Raw genomic sequence first — 17,464 nt, 5'->3', positions numbered from 1 at the left:
GTCTCTCATGCAAGTGTGCAGCATAAGGAAAGGTGCTGCACCAGAGAGGTTAAATATTTACGTAAGAGGGAGGACTTTTTTATTTGTCTGCTACTTTGTTGTATCAAGGCCTGAGTGTGCTCTAAAGCTGGCTTTTCTTTGAAGAAAAACTGGCTCCTTTGGTTTGTTTATATCCTTTCATTTTAGATAAAGCAGTACTGTAACTTTACCACCTTTATGTGGTAGTTTTAAAGTTAATCTAGCTGTACATTCACTCAACCTGACATGCCAGATGGACAGTGACTCAGAGGGTGATTGGATGAATATTCTGTCTGTCACATCTTGATGGGCCAATCAGAGCAACAAAACACGTGACATGGAAGCCTCAAACCGAGATGCGCCGACAAGTAAATTCCATAGAAAGCTGCATAAAGTGAACCATGGCAACAGTAGGCACGTCAGTACTCAACTTGTGTTGTTTTTGAAAAGAAAACAACTCGATGCTGTTCTTTGTTCTTCTTTTAACGAAGAAATGTCGTCAAGTTCTGATAGAACTTACGCTTTAGTAGCATCAACGCTAATGTCTTCCATATGCCCAAACGGTGCAGACGGAAGCTTTGCAAGATGGATTTGCCAGTGAGAAACACGGAAACAGGCATATCCATCTGCTTTGCAAGGTTAAAAAAAAACATGCATATGACAGAAAAGCCCAGTAAGAAAATATTACAGAAAACTGTCATTTTCTCAGAGGTTGTTCAATTTTTCAGTGGTTGTACAGTCATAATAATCACACATGATTGTAAAAATTCCCACTGCACACCTAGACTTGCCTTAGTACACACCTTGCTACACCATTTGAGAACCACTGCCCTACAGGACAGGGACACTTACTGGCAACACTTAACGGCATGTCAGGTTATGGTTTTTGGGGTAATTTGATGTGACAATGACTAATAACAGTTGCAAAAAGTTTTGGATTTGCTACAGCATATTGCTTTAATCACATTAAGCTGATATGGCTGAAATGTATGCTGCAAACATAAATCTTGCATGCTTTGTGTAATTCAGTTGCTCCCAAGTGAATTTGAACAGCCATGTATCATCGCTACAACTAACATCAACTAAAGATACTGAAAGATAATTTAAAGAGGCAATTTTGGATGGATTTGAAATGGGGTGCCTTTAGATTATAGCCTGAAGTTTGGTATGCCTTGTGCAAAAAATGTTTGAAAATCACTCCTGTGCAATAAGACGATTTGAGATGTCTTTTTTGCTTTTAGACCACACAAGGATTGATGTCCATACATTTATTTACATGCATGTTAATCAAAGTGATCTCTGTCTGCAGCTCTCTCTGTTTCTCATTCAGTGTGCAGCAGGCAGGTCTGTGACACTAACGCCATGTCCATTTACACAAACATAAAAGTAGGTTACTCCTGCACTGCATGAATCCCAACCTGGATTGTGCTTAAATTAGCTCATTTGTCATCCTTACTGTACTAAACAAAGCTAATGCAACCCTGTCATTTGGCCTAATATTACATATGAACACACTACTTCTATAAAGCTGCAGCTGTATAATTCTGCTTATAGTCCATGTGTTTTAGAATTAATATTACTGTGTAAAAATACACCAGATGAAAACTAAATTAGATTTAAGAACACAAGATAAGGCCACAAAACTAAAACATAATTTTATTGTGGTAAGTACTCCTGGATATTTTAGAAGACCAACTGTATCACCAGTGTCTTTACCGTGGAGTAGAGGAGTGTGAACACATGTAGCTGTTTACAGTGTGAAGTGACCATCAGCTCCCATCAGCATCACTGAGAACAATGACCGCTGTCCTGTGTATGACCCTGTGGTTAAAGTCATTGTATGGAGTTTGACGGTGCTCTGCTCCGACACTCGGTTTGCTTGATTGTTTGCTGTAGAGTTTTTGCAAACAGAGCTTCAAAAGCCAGTGTAGCACAGCGTTCATCAGTGAATAGAACTGTTTGAAAATTAGCCTTCATGTACACATGAGGACAAAACTATTAGCCCCCCTATGAAAATTTCATTGATTTAAATGTATTTATAAGTGCTGATAAATGAAGCAAATAATTTTTAACACAGCTTTTTCAAACATCCTAGTTTTATTTTGGATGCTTACAGTATTTTACTTTGCACACAGAAATGAAAATATTCCACAAAAAACAAAAACTACCAGGGTCAATATTATTAGCCCCCCTGGCACTGATAGTCAGTAGTGTCTCCTTTTTTGTTGGATAACAGCCTTCAGTCGTTTGTTGTAGTTTTCAACAAGGTCCCTCATGTCCCAGCCCATTCTTCATTGGCAAATCTCTCAAGCTCCCCCAGATTTGATGGTCTTCTGGCATGGACCTTCGTCTTCAGTTCACCCCACAGATAACGGGATTTAAGTCAGGACTTTCTGCAGGCCACTCATTAACGCTCACTTTGATCTTCTGAAGGTGGTTCTTCACTATGAGTGGCATATGTTTTGGGTCGTTGTCGTGTTGAAAGAAAAAGTGACGACCCAGACCCAGTCTTGTTGCTGACTGCCTCAGGTTTTCTTTTTAAATCTCCGCATATCCTTCTTTCTTCATGGTTCCTTCCCTCTGGACAAGGTTTCCAGTTTCAGATGTACTGAAGCATCCCCACAGAATGGTCCTTCCACCACCATGTTTCACTGTGGGGACGGTGTTCTTTGGGTGACACGCCCCTGCCTTCTTTCTCCAAACATCACCAATGTTTCTGTGGCCAAAGAGCTCTAGTTTAGTTTCATCTGGCCAAAGGACACACTTCCAGTATTCGTAATCCTTCATAATCCGGGTTGTCCTTAGCACACTCCAGTCTGGCTTGAAGGTGTCTCTATTGCAGTAGTGAAGTTTTTCTTGGTCTGCAACCTCTCAGTCCATTTCTGTGCCGGGCTCTAGTGATGGTCTCCTTGAGACTGTGTCCTTCACTAGTGTCTTGGCAGTTGTTCTGGAGTCTTTAGACACATCTCTCACTAGTTTTCTTTCCAGGGTCTTTGAAATTTTTTTCTTCCTACCTCTGCCAGGCTTGTTCTGGACTGTTTGGCTCTCTTTGAATTTCTTGATACTTCTCACTCCAGTGCTTGACTCTTGGAAATGCTGTGATAACTTTGTAGATCCTTCCCCTTCTTTTTGAGCATCAACAATTCTTTTTGTCAAGTCTAAATGGATTTCTTTTGGTTTTGCGTGGTGCCTTCTCAAATGGCAGCCTAAACTCTTTCTGAGATTTTTATACTGTGTGTAAACTGGGAAATAACTGTTGGTTTTGACTTGCTTTGATCATTGCAAAGTTAAGACACATTATTGACCAACAGTGGTTTTAGCTATGGCTCCACTAAAAGGTCAGTTCTAAAGGGGGCTAATAATTTTGAGCTTCTGGGGGATCCTATATCCAGAGGTTCTTGGGATTCAAGAGGCACCAGCAGCTTCTAATACCTGCTTGCTGCTCATCAGTTTATTTTCCCAGCTGCTCTCTTAAAAGGAACCCAGCATGAGTCGACAAATTAAACTAAATGGATAGATAACGGATAGATAACTGTATGTCTCATATGTACTGTATATTGAACAAAAAACACACTAGATACACTATATTGCCAAAAGTATTTGCTCACCTGCCTGCATATGAACTTAAGTGACATCCCATTCTTAATCCATAGGGTTTAATATGACGTTGTTCCACCCTTTGCAGCTATAACAGCTTCAACTCTTCTGGGAAGGCTTTCCACAAGGTTGAGGAGAGTGTTTATGGGAATTTTTTACAATTCTTCCAGAAACGCATTTGTGAGGTCACACACTGATGTTGGACGAGAAGGTCTGGCTCTCAGTCTCCGCTCTAATTCATCCCAAACTCGTGGACGAGTTGCTGTTGTTCCCAATCGCTTCAGTTGACTGTGGAATATTAAGGAGCCAGGAAATTTCACCACTGGACTTGTTGCACAGGTGGCGTCCTATCACAGTACCACGCTGGAATTCACCTCCTGAGAGCGACCCATTCTTTCACAAATGTTTGTAGAAACATTCTGCATGCCTAAGTGCTTGATTTTATACACCTGTGGCCATGGAAGTGATTGGAACACCTGATTTAAATTATTTAGATGGGTGAGTGAATACTTTTGGCAATATAGTGTACCTGCATTTTGATAAAATAGAAGTTGTGTCATTAATAAATTCAACTTTGCAAAGTGAGTCGTTGGAGTCATTGTGATGCCCCTCATGACTTAATCCACCTGCATTTGGCTGATTGTTAGGTATTAATGTCAATTACAACCACACAGACTCTGAATTGGTTGCTACTTTAGAGGTTTAGTGCCACAAAGCAATAACCTGACTTTGATCTGAGTGAGAATGTGTTTTATCCACATGAAAGAGGTTACTGAGATAAAGGAAAAAGAAATATAGAAGTGTTAACATGCTACAGTGGTAGCTTGACACTGATGGAGGGAGAACTGTCAGCGTGGGGCAGAGAGACATTCAGAGAGAGAGATAAGAGAAAGTAATAAATGTATGGAGGGAACTTTGCTACACATTTGCATCATGAAAGAAGAAGAGAAGTCAGGTAAGGTGAAGGAGGAAGAGGAATGAAAGCTGGAGAGATGAATGCGGGGGATGGCGGGTAGGTAATGTGGGCAGATGATGGAGGAGGAGAAATAAGAGAAAAAAGACGATGGAGTAAGAAAAAACCTAGAGAGAAGAGGAATGCTGAGTGAGAGGAATGATGGAAATGTGCCAGGACAAAGAGAAAAGTGAATGAGGGAGGGAAAAGGAGGGGAAGGATTAGCTGGAGTGAAAGTAGAACAGAGGAAAAGAGGAGGAGAGGCGTGACAGAAACAAGTGTAACTAATGTGGGTGAAATCACCAGGCGGCCGGCAGCGACAGCTCAGTGGGGAGATCAGCTTATCTGGCACACTGCTTTTATTAATTAATCAGTTATGAGACAGGGAGGGAGAGAAAGGGAATAATACTGGAGAGGCAGAGTAAATCAGAAAGAAAGAGAGGCACTCTTTCATTCCTGACTGCAGGGCTGAGTGACTCAGCTTTCAATTTTAGCCTACAACTCCCCGATGTTCAGGAGTCTGTAAAGAGGAGGGGGGCGAGGGTGCACGGCAGTTTTTAAGGCGGAGAGGTGAGCCGAGGTCCTGTCTTCAGGTGATACAGAGGTTTGGTGGAGCTCTCCGTTTGGAAACATTCACACGTAACAGATTACTCACTGGAGAAGAAGTCTTGTAAGGCTGCTTATTTTTGTAGCTGCTGTGTGGGTGAGCACCACTTCTTCGTCTACATGAGTAGTCTGGGCTGTGCAGTGGTGCAGTGGTTAGTTCTGTTCACTCAGCAGGAAAGTTCCAGGTGTGAAACCACAACTAGACAGGGCCTTCGTTCATCTATTACAAAAATACTCTTAAGCCTTATTAGTTTGTGAAATTATTTCCAAAAATAGAAACCTGGAAGATTAATTTACTAATGTGTGACGCCCAAGTAAAGTTATGTTTGGGTGCAGGGGCATAGCTTGGGGAGAAAGAAAATTACACAGGACCCCCCTTAATTGGCCAGACAAACAAAAAATGTTGCATTGCTTTATGAATATTGATGAGATTTAATGTATTTTTTTACTAAAATGTCCCTATATTGATGACCAATATTTTTTCTATGGTTAAATTCAAAGGACTCATATTATTTCCTTCACCTACTTGATGTGTTAACTTGGCTAGTCTCAGAGTACAAGACAACAACCCCCATGTTAGAAAAATGCTTACAATACTGCATAATGCATTTCTTCACCACTGAATTTATCCCCCTTAATTGATGTACTTTACAAAAAAAATAAGATCGTTGTAGTCTTGACCAGTTCTGCTGGAAAATCCAGAGTCTGGCCCATCCAAGACTGAGTAAGTCAAGACTGATCTAAAGACCAAAACTGTTCTTGGTCCAGCACTACTCTTCTTCACTTCTCTGACTAACTAGAGCCCAGTTTTCAAATAGTGGGACAGTGAGCCTCCCCTATAAGAAAATAAATTATTCTGTAGACCCCCACCCCCATACAAAAAGATTTAAACAATGTAAATATTTATGTCTATTTGAATATTTTTATTTTAGATTTTCTTATTGCCAATTCTACCTGATCATTATACTCTAGCTGTTCTATTTATAGTGGGAACTATGAATTTGCTTCTATGCAGATGATGCAGGATTGCAGAACTGAGGACGTTCTCTATCTCAAGGCTTGCCTGGTACTCACTAGGAGTTTTCAGACAGGCATGGTTCTGGTTCTGGCTCTGGCTCTGGCTCTGGTTCTGTTCTGGAGTATTAGAACCTAGGTGCTTTCTGTCGAACCAGCCCGCGTTCACACCAGGTTTGAACATGCAGGCCAGTTCAAAGGTTCAGGAGCTGGAACTGGCACAGAGCCCTGCTGGTCTGAAAGGCCTAACTTTGGATCATTGTTGGTGCTAAAACCTGCACCTGCAGAGGTTCTCTTAGTGTTAACAGCACTTAGGGTCATCCCATTTCTACCCCTTAGCCCTTGTTCTAGCCCTTCCCCTTGGTTTTGCGCATTCACATTACATGAAGGGGTGTCCCTATTCTCTTTTGAATCAAGGCCTAGCGCTAAGGGCCAAGGGCTACATAGTCCTTGAAATGAAGATTTTCTAGGACCACACTTGAAACCAAAGGGTATGATGAATTTCTCCTCATGCGCTGCATTCAATTGCAAAATGTCGCAACGGACTATGAAGGACGTCCATAAATGTAAACATTGTTAGCATTTATAAATGATTATAGAAAATAAAACAGTTGTGTTTTCTTATATATACTAGGCACGGGAGTTTATATGTTTGGTATTTATACGTGTAAACCAGGGTTATTAACTGTATAAATATTTGGAGAAGATAAACACAGAGATAGTATGAATAAGATGGTTGAAACTTTATTGTCACCGCTGATGATGCAGCTGTTTATCAGCAATGCATGATGATGAACAGCAATCAAGTGGCGTCCCTGTTCTAAAGGGAACGTTCCCCCCCCCCTCCCTCTTACCACACTGTTTCAAGGGGAAGGGGTAGACGAAGGGGAAGGGCTAAGATAAGGGCTAAGGGGTACAAATGGGACTGGCCCTAAATGTCTCCGTTACCTCCAGTGACCAAGATTGCTTTTACATCTTGGTAAAAATTCCCTGATTTGGTCTCTAGTCTTTGTCCTTTTGTCTCAATATGACCTCAGGGTTTACAGCCTTATGCTGTCATTAGCTTGTACATCTTTGCAAACTAAACACTGTGGCCATTGAGCATCATCAGGACCAATGCAGGACAACCCTAACTTTAATAGCTGACTCTAGTCTAGTCTCTACATTAACAATAAATTGGTCCAATTAGCCTCGCGCACAGCAAAGCAAGTCACCTTTTTTCTGGTTTATGGTTCCGTACCTCCACTAAAGTTCTGTGGCGCCCCAAGGGGAGGCCCTCCATGAACTTTGAAAACTGCTGAACTAGAGCATTGTGGGTATGTATGTACAGGCTGTTGTTCCTCTGTGTGAGTGGACTGTCGCTGTGACATGCCTGAACACAATCCTCTATAATGCACTATTGTTAAAGCCTAACTGTATGTAAATAACACAATAGAGCGAGGTCGCTGGTGTCAGATGAGGTCAGCTCTTTAATGAGTCTCTCTGCTTGTTTCCTTCTGACCGTCACGTGTGTTTGTTTTCAAGATGAGCTGCTCTTTGTGCCCTGAAGTCTACTTTACTTGTTCTCTGATATTAAACTCAGTGACTGTGAATAAACACTGTGTGTGTTCCTCTGTGTCGTCCCCTCTCAGGCCTCATGAGACAGTGGTGCCCCTCGAAGACCCCATCGTTACCGAGGTGACGTCAACGCTGCAGGAATGGGCCTTACTGTGGAAGCAGCTCTATGTGGTAAGACCAACTGGATGTTTTCTTACATCATGATCTGATGCTAGGAGGTGGAGCGTAACACATTAGATAAAACAAGGCAGTGTGTCCCGTCATCATGAGTCATGTTAATTAGGTCTTTAACCCTAACGGACCTCTGCTTGCATAATCCAGATGAAACAATCCATAAATAAATAAAACATCACGAGCTTTTATTTTGAAAGGAGCAAAGTCTTCGTCTTTGACATCATCTCTTTGATGCCATCAGCTCTGTCACGTTCTTGGTTAAATGAGGTGATCACTCATAGCTGAGATCTTTGTTTATATAATCCTATTTAAAATGAATGTAGATTTTTAAAAAACTAAGACAACCGGAGCAGAACTAATGTAACTTACATAACCTATGGGTTGTGTGACTTTAGGGACATGAGGCATCTGAGGAAACATAAAAAAATGACCTCAAAATCAACAAAAATATCAAGGTAGGCGCTCTATTTCTCTTGCAGATGAAGCTAATCAAACATCATTGCACTGTCACGAGGTTCAGGAAAAAACTCAAAAGGGAGGACCCAAATGCAGATAACACAAAAGACTGATTTAATGAAACAAAAGAACTTACTCAAAATAAATCCAGGAATCAAACTCAAAGAAACAAAACAAAATCCATAGAAGCACGAGGAAGCACGAGGAGTAACAAGCACAGGGAAGACATATGCAATAAACCAACACAGACACAGGGAGACACAGAGCTTATATACACAGGGAGTGATTAACAATGGCAGACAGGTGTGGACAATCAGACACAGGTGAAACTGGTGAAGGATAATCAAAGTGGAGGGAAACTCAGGCAGGAAGCAAAACTGGAATCACACACAAGGGAAGGCAACTACAAAATAAAACAGGAAACATGGAACCTAACACAAGAAGCACACAAGGACTGAAAACTGGACACAAGAAGCTAAACTACAGAAACACTGAAAACACAGGAGGATACAAAGAACCAAGGAGGGAAACTCAAACACAGGGAGTAAAACTAAAACATGAAACAAAACAAGAAGCACAGGGAAACTTAACATGAAACAGGGAATTAAACTAGACATGAAATACATGGAGTACTACACATGAAACACAGGGGAAAACCTAAACATGGAACACAGGGAATAACTTAATACAATAAAAAACTAGACACATGGAAAATAACAAAAGCCCAAAATACACAGAAACACAAAGACTATATAAAACACTAAAGGCTGAACAAAGGAAACACAAGGGCTATAGATAACATCTAAGACCTAAACCAAATACAAAGTCAAACTAGAAATCACAGAATACACAAAGGATAACCATAGGAAAACTCAGAACATAATAAATCAAAACCTGGATCATGACATGCACTTTACAATCAAATAAACCATGGTGAGTTAGGAAGTTGCTCATGTTTAAGCTACTGATGCACTGATTAGACTTATTAAGCTTTGATACTGATCTGATCCCTGGGCTTTGGGTAATCTAATGATTACCGTTGGTGGTACAAATAACCATTACTTCTGTTGTTTTATTCAGTTCTTGTTTTTGACTTTTAAAGCAGCTGTTTGCTCCATGTTAATGTTATTTAGTACTGTATTTAGAAAGTCATGATGTCATTCACTAGGGTTGGTTCTCACACTTGCAGAACTCACCTATTTTGACTTACCGTGACACAGCTGCTTTGAAAATGTTTCAGCAAACGCTGGTTCCTTTGCTTTCAGTCTGCTCTCAGTTATGGGAAGTGTCTCACATTTGCATGAAGCAAACATTGATTATGTTCATGTCATGCTGTGAAAACAGTAGTGTTGTAGTACTCGAGAATCGTCTTGGTCTTGAGACCGGTCTCAAGAACTTTGAGAGAGACAAATCTGATGTGGCTTTCTACCCTGTAGAAATCTAAAGCTGTCACTGTCCTCTCTCCTCTTTCTTTGTTCTGCCTCTTATTTGAATCTTCCTCTCATTTTCCGGGTCTTTCTTGTCTTTTCGCTTTGCTTTTTCCTGAGGTAAAGACACAAAGACTTGTGATGCTCTGCATGACAGATTTTCTGTTTCCATGCTGACAGATGTCACATTAGTGCGTCTAATATGTCACAGAAGAAACGCTTTGATACTTTAATGCACAAATCTGCTGACAGAAATGCTTGTGTCTTTTGTGGTTATTTGAATAGTCTGAGGCAGAGAAAGTAGCAAACACTGCCTTACATGTCTGCAGCACTGTGCTCGTATGGAAAAGGCCATGTGTGTATTTGTATGAAATAATAAGACAACGAGCTAACAGCTGTCTTGTATGAGAAGAGAGAGAGGATGATGATGTTACAGAATAATAAAGGATGGATGGAAACATTGGGGAACTAGACAAGAAACAGTGACACAATAAAATTTTAAAGGTTGTTGCTCTTAGAGGAGGATGTTTTCATGCGATAACAACCAATTATCCATGCTCTAAAAGCTTGTCATAATCATTTGAATTCACATTATTATTCATTACTATTAGCTGGTGAAAAACCAATGGACTATGACTAAGCAGAAAGACTTTGGTCTATCAGAGTCTAAATAAAGATGCACAGACTGGAATTAGAAACAAATCTTTACGTAGGCCACAAACAGAGAAACTGAAACACAGGAGAGACGATGCAGCAGACTGCAGAGCTGCTACAGTTCAGATCACTTTATTAGTAAAAAAGCAATAACACAAGGCTAACAGAAGTCTGTACAAGAGTGGGTAGAAACCTGGAGAGCAGTCCCACATACACAAATTAATTAAAGCTGCAGACACAGGATGAGCACAGACAGGAAGAGAGAAGAGTTGCTCAAACCACAAAATCCTGGAGAAGGCTGGAGCACGAGGTTCATGGTAGCATGACAAGAAACCTTTAACTTCAGCATGCAATCATTCAGAGCTGTTTGGTATGTTAGAAATAAATTCTGGAAAACTTTGAACTTGTGGTGTGGACCAAAGAACCAACCTTAAAAATGGGAGTCTTGGTTCTCTTCCAAAGTGCATCAGAGTTTGGTTTGCTGTAGGTGAGCTCCAAACCAAACAAGAGCCAAAGAAAGTGAACCAAAAAGCAGTGCATTGTGGGTTTAATTTGGCAGGATATTTCAGAAAAGCACAGCTGAACATGGGATCGTAGCTTCTGTATGCAGTGTCAAATGGGTTTGCAGAGTGTGACTGACGTTGGTGCTGGTAGCATCACCGGCCTTCAGTCCTTCATGCAGATTGGCGTCCACACGCCTCTGCTGTGCATGCACAGTGGATTTAACTGGCACACCCTACTTAGCCTTTACAGATCTCAGGGCCTACCAGTGGGCCGGCAGATTTTTTAAACTTTTCAGCTATTACCAGAGAGCTCTGAGGCCAATGAAATGTCCCAAAATAATTAAAGGTTATCCTTTGTAGTGTCAATGGTGAGGTTTAGAAAGGAAAAAAGAGTTGCAGTAGTAAATCCACCAACATTTTTCTGCAAATTTTAAAAGGAGTTGAGTGAAAAGCAAGACAGGGAAGCCTTTAAAGCATGTATTAATTCAATGTATACTACATATTTATTTAAAAAAGAAACAAAGGAAATGCTGACATAAATGGTTAGTTTCCAGAATTAATGTGTGATCTATATAACCTACAAAATGCCTCTAAATCTCACTCTCTCTCAACCATACTTCTGTATAGATGCACACATGGAGATGTATTTCACACATGGTGATCTACAGTGCATACACATGGATGAGCTCACAGACGCACATCCATGTTCAGATTTGTCAGAAAATGGATGTTGGGTGGCACCAAAGCTTGCAGAGGTGACGAACGCAGCAGAGCAGAAAGGCAGAAACACACACTGTAAATCTTTCAAGAAGAAAAAAATCACACACACATAATGCAGGGAGAAAAAACAGACATGTCCTTTGCTGTGTTGATGCATGCTTTTGATGTTTTTTATCATTCACTTCCTTTGAAGCGTACTATGTGGAAGTGCTTTGTGCACAGCCAAAGGAGACATAGACATTACTGAGTGAAAGAAAGAGGCTGCTCTGAGACCGAGTCAATGTTGAAGGGAAAAAGACATAAAACAACCAAAAAGAGCAAATATGTGGAGAGGAAAAACTCAGAGGAAAAATTGTAGATGGAAAAAACTGTCAAAGAAACTAAAATAAAAATAGATGATAAAGACTGCAGTTTCTGACCACAGAGAGAACGCTAGAACTACTGTCAGATATCTAATAACATGCAGTGTGGTGAAAAGGTGATTGCTAAACAAATATAAAATGCAGTTTTTAAATAAGGAGTTTAAGGGCAAAAGCCATCCAAACTTCCTGGCCCTATAAAAAGTCATTACCCCCTCAATAAATCATGAATTAATTGTCATTAACCACAATTTTTGGAAAGCTAAATTCAATTTCAATATCCACACTCAGGTCTGATTACTTCCAGACCTGTTGAATCCAGAAATCCCTTAAATAGAACCTGTCTCACAAAGTGAAGTAGGCTACAAGATCTCAAAAACCAACACATTATGGTGTCATCTAAAGAAATTCAAGAACAGATGAGAAACAAATTCACTAACATCTATCTGTCTGGAGAGGGTTAAAAATAAATTTCTAAGGCTGAGAGCCATTATCCACAAATGGAGAAAACTTGGAACAGTGTTAACCCTTGCCAGGAGTGGCCGGCCAACCAATATGACTCCAGGAGCACATGGACCACTCATCTAGGAGGTCACAAAAGAATCCAAAACAACATCTAAAGACCTGCACGCCTCACTTAACTCAGTTTAGGTCAGTGTTCATGATTCAACAGTAAGAAAGACACTGGGCAACGATGGCATCCATGGGAGAGTTCCAAGACCAAAACCACTGCTGACCTAAAAGAACACAAAAGACTCATCTCACATTTGACTAAAAACCTCCTGATGATCCCCAAGACTATAGGGAAAATATTCTATGGACTGACTAGACAAAATCTGAACTTTTTAGAAGGCGTTATGTCTGGTGTAAAAATAACAAAAGCATTTCATCAAAAGAACTTCATACCAACAGTCCAACATGGAGGTGGTAGTGTGATGGTCTGGGGGAGCTTTGCTGCTTCAGGACCTAGCTGACTTGATGTAATTGATGGAACCATGAATTCTGCTCTTTTTCTGACCTCAAGCTTAAGAGCACTTGGGTTATGTAGCAGAACAATAATCCCAAACACACCAGCAAGTCCACCGCTGAATGGCTTTAAAAAACTTGCGTGCAGTTGTTGCTGCCAAGGATGGAACAACCAGTTATTAGGTTGAGGGGGTGATGGTTTTTCCACATAGGACCAGGTAGGTTTGGATGGCTTTTTTCCCTTGATAAATAAAAACATCATTTAAAACCTGACTTTTGCTTTTTTACTTAGGTTATCTTTGTCTCAGATTAGAATTTAGTTTGATGATCTGAAACATTTAAGTGTGACAAATATGCAAAAGAATAACTCATGAAGGGGCAATTCCTTATTCAGAGCACTGAATGAAATACCACCAAACATTAGGTGTTTTAGTCCAGTTTGAGGATATTTACCTTCAGTCAGACTAACACTGACTTCACATGTATTTTAGCCATCCAGCTGTAGTCAGACTAACACATGAAATCAACTTTTCTAACACCATTACATCCATCACAGCTGCAGCTCTAAATACACTTCCTGTCGGGTCTGTTTTTCCTATTTTTTTCTCCATATCTTTTCCTCTTTGTTTATCCGTCTACTGTATATCTCAGCCCATCTTTCTGCTTTCTTTGGCATTTTTTAAAATCCTCCTATTCTCTCTGTCGTCTCTCCAATGCTGATGTTAACGACGATAAGATTGACTGTGTATCTCTGCTTGTGCGTGTGTGTTTGTGTAGGCGAAATGGATGTGTGAACAGGAAGGAGGAGAGCAAGTGGTGACAGGCGAACAATGATGGAGGGATGTGAAGATGGGGAAGAACGCAGAGGGAGACATTTCTTTGCAGTGAAATGTGCAGACGAGTTTGTGCGGATGTTCAGCGGATGTCTGTGTGTTTGTGTGAGTGAGAGACAGCAGTGATGGAGGGGGACTGACAGCCTGTGGGAGGAGGCCGTCCTCGTCCGGCGCTTTTAGCTTCACAATAAACTGACATTTCCTGTAGCTGATGTATAAATGTGGAGGAAAACAGACATATCATATAGAGTTTGCAGCTGAAATGCACAGTATGTACTCATAAAGAAAGGTGAAAACATACAGCTAGAGCTCATACTTTATGTTTGAATGATCCTTTGTATGTTCAGTACATGCAGGCTTTTATAGCATGAGGATTTCATGCTTGATAGTCATGCAACCTTGGACATGTATTATAGAAAAAGAGCTTTCATTTTTTATTGCACAGAAACTGAAGTATGGAGCAGATGTGGCTCAAGGGAACATACATTGAAGCAGTGGTCCCAAACCTTTTTTCCCTGGAGCTCCCCCTTCCCATATCCAGTAAAATCTGAGCTTCACCAAGACCCACATGTAAGAAAGGGACAGATTGCTGTCAAAAATCTGTATTGACTTATCAGAAGAAAGTATCAGTGATAAAAAGCGGCAAAAAATCAAGACTAAAGTACTGAAATAAGTCATTTTATCTCAGAAGTGTCTGCAATGACAGGTAGGCTTTTAAAGAAAGGTTGGTAAGGTTAAGATGCTGATCAGTCGGAGGAAGGTAAACATGCCACTTTATTAGGTACGCCTGTTCAATTGCTTGTGAACACAAATAGCTAATCAGCCAACCACATGGCAGCAACTCAATGAATTTAGGCATGTAGACGAGGTCGAGACCACTTGCTGAAGTTCAAACCGAGCACCAGAATGGGGAAGAAAGGGGATTTAAGGGACTTTGACAGAGGCATGGTTGTTGGAGCCAGATGGGCTGGTCTGAGTATTCCAGAAACTGGGAGTTTCACACACAACCATCTCTAGGGTTTACAGAGAATGGTCTGAAAAAGAGAAATATCCAGTGAGCGGCAGTTGTGTAGGCAGAAATGCCTTGTTGATATCAAAGGTCAGAGGAGAATGGGTGGACTGGTTGGAGATAAAAGAAAGGTAACAGTACCTTAAATAACCACTTGTTATAACAAAGGTATGCAAAATACCATCTCTGAACAAACAACATGTCAAAGCTACATGGGCTACAGCAGCAGAAGACAACACCGGGTGCCACTCTTGTCAGCAAGAACAGGAAACTGAGGCTACAATTCACACAGACTCACCAAAATTGGACAATAGAAGATTGGAAAAAGTGTCGCCTGGTCTGGTGAGTCTTAATTTCAGCTGCGACATTCAGATTGTAGGGTCAGAATGTGGCATAAATAACATGAAAGCATGGATCCATCCTGCCTTTATGTTCCATTTACCAGGTTCTTTCATGCCATGTAAATCCCCATTGTCTCTCTTTGCTGCCTCTATTGCTTATGCAAACATGAGTGCTTTTTAAAAAGTCAGTCCGTCCTCTGACAGCAGAGTTCACCGCATCCTGTCTTAATTTTATCCAACAGATCACATGATCCGTCAAAATTTTCATTTTCATCAACATCATTCTCTCAACATCACTGTCAATGAGTCACAAAGTCACAGTCCTGCACCATCTTTCTCAGTTCTGCCATGATCACCCACTCTGCAAGTTACCCTGGTGCCCTCTATTGGCACTAAGATGCAATAACATGCGACAGTCATTTCATAACACTGGGAAAGTCCGGGATTATGACAATGTAGGATTTTATTGAAAATCTGTACATATTTATGATTTTTATTTTTTTTCTATGGAACCAATTTCATAGTGGTACATCCAAACAGTCTTCTAAGAGGTATCAAAGACAACTGGAGCAACGGTACGGTGTGCAAGTTGACACAGACAGACAGATACACCGCCAATTATAGTAGTAAGATACAATTTACAGTACAAGATGAAACAAAAAGAGAAAGAATAGAGCAGGCTTTGTGAGTGAACAACATTGTATGTTATAAAGAACAGTTACAACATAGAGTCCAATGTTAAGTATAGTTTAACGAGAAGACAGAGATCATTATGGGCACAGTTGCCTTCAGGAACTTTATCTTTAGCCACAGAAACTGGCCGGTTCAATGCCACTCCAGAGGAGGACAGAATTTGTTTGTTGTGTGTTTTTGGGGAAACTGAGAACAAGATTCATTTTCTGTTTTACTGTCCAATTTATGATGACTTAAGGCAGTGGTTCCCAACCATTTTCCTTTGGGCACCCCCAAAATGAAGCAAAGCCTCACTAGGACTCTGTTGGAAAAACACCAATTTTGATAGTTTGTATTGACACCACTACAGGCCTTCATACACATGTTCGTGCAAAAAAGATCTATGTATAAATTATCAAATATTACAACAGTGTATTAGCACAACTGAAAAGTTGTAAATAGAAAAATAATAATCTTTGACTCTAAAAGTCATAAATATATATGTACCAAGGGAGTTTTTCAGAGTATAAAGCCAAAAATTGACCACTGTCTTGAGTTTAGTTTCTGGTTATATTTTTTACTTTTCACTGTCGTGCATTTTTTGACATTAAAAACTTAAAATTTGGAGTTGCTGTTGTTAAAGGTCAAGACTCTTTTAACTCAGAATTGTAAAGGTTTTGTTCTCGTAAATTTACATCTTTTCAAATTTTCCAGTAATGGTTTCTATAAGTGTCAGACTTTATGATCTCAAAAATGTTGACTTTTTCTCTTAAAAATTAACATATCCTCGTAATTTTTAATCTTTTAGGGTGGCTCCAATGTACTATCGCACATTAGTTTTTATTAAAATAAATACACTTAAAATTTTGACAACATCAGAGCAGACAGGGCCTTGCAACACCAAAATATTTTTTACGATAGTCATGTTATTGATTCAGATGCTATGGATCTTGATAATGTTCAGTAAATCAGCCAATTGTGGTCCAAAAAAAAGAGTAAAGAGATGAAAGCAAAAACCTTTCACAGATGAAATACCTGTTAATAAACTTCTCCATGATTCTGTTCATCTTTAATAAAGCTGCATGTAAAGGTCACACTCAGAAAGTTGCACACAAGCAAACACAATACACTCAATGTCATTACAGGAAGGCAGCAGGGCGTGATAGAAACTGCTGTTCCATCGTGTTCACTTTGCTGCACAGACACACACACTCACATTTACACGCTTTCATCTGCATTTACACATGTGAGCATGCATGCAGGAGCACAGGGAATAATGAGCAGCTTTATAGCAGGGAAACACACAGATATATGACTAAAGAGAATGTATGCCAACCAAAAATAATCTAAACTGATATAAGTCTGAACCCTTTGTTTGTATATTTTCAGCCTTTAACATGTAGACATCTTCTTTAGACCTTTTGCTGCTGTAAGGGTTCAGTCCCATTTACAGCTTTCACTACTACCCCTGGATTTTGATTGTCCCCTTTCGCCCTGATTCAAAGTTACAACAATAATAGAGCTCAACAGTGTTGAAAATCCCATCATTTTTCTCCATAGTGGATTTGATTTTTAGCCATATTGTCAGCAGTCTCCAGGTTAGACT

General features: G+C 40.1%; 1 protein-coding gene across 1 annotated transcript in view; it reads left to right on the top strand.

Moving 5' to 3' along the window:
* Positions 1–17,464, top strand: part of LOC121506749 (dedicator of cytokinesis protein 3-like) — a 172,513-nt gene that overhangs the window by 45,088 nt on the left and 109,961 nt on the right. The window contains exon 5 of the mRNA XM_041782604.1: positions 7,819–7,915. Coding sequence (XP_041638538.1) covers positions 7,819–7,915 — 97 coding nt within the window. The remainder of the gene's footprint in view (positions 1–7,818; positions 7,916–17,464) is intronic.

This window comes from Cheilinus undulatus, linkage group 3 (genome assembly GCF_018320785.1).
Source record: "Cheilinus undulatus linkage group 3, ASM1832078v1, whole genome shotgun sequence".
Classification (NCBI taxonomy): Eukaryota; Metazoa; Chordata; class Actinopteri; order Labriformes; family Labridae; genus Cheilinus; species Cheilinus undulatus.
The sequence above is the reverse complement of the archived record's forward strand: the minus strand, read 5'-3'. Positions and strand labels throughout refer to the sequence as shown.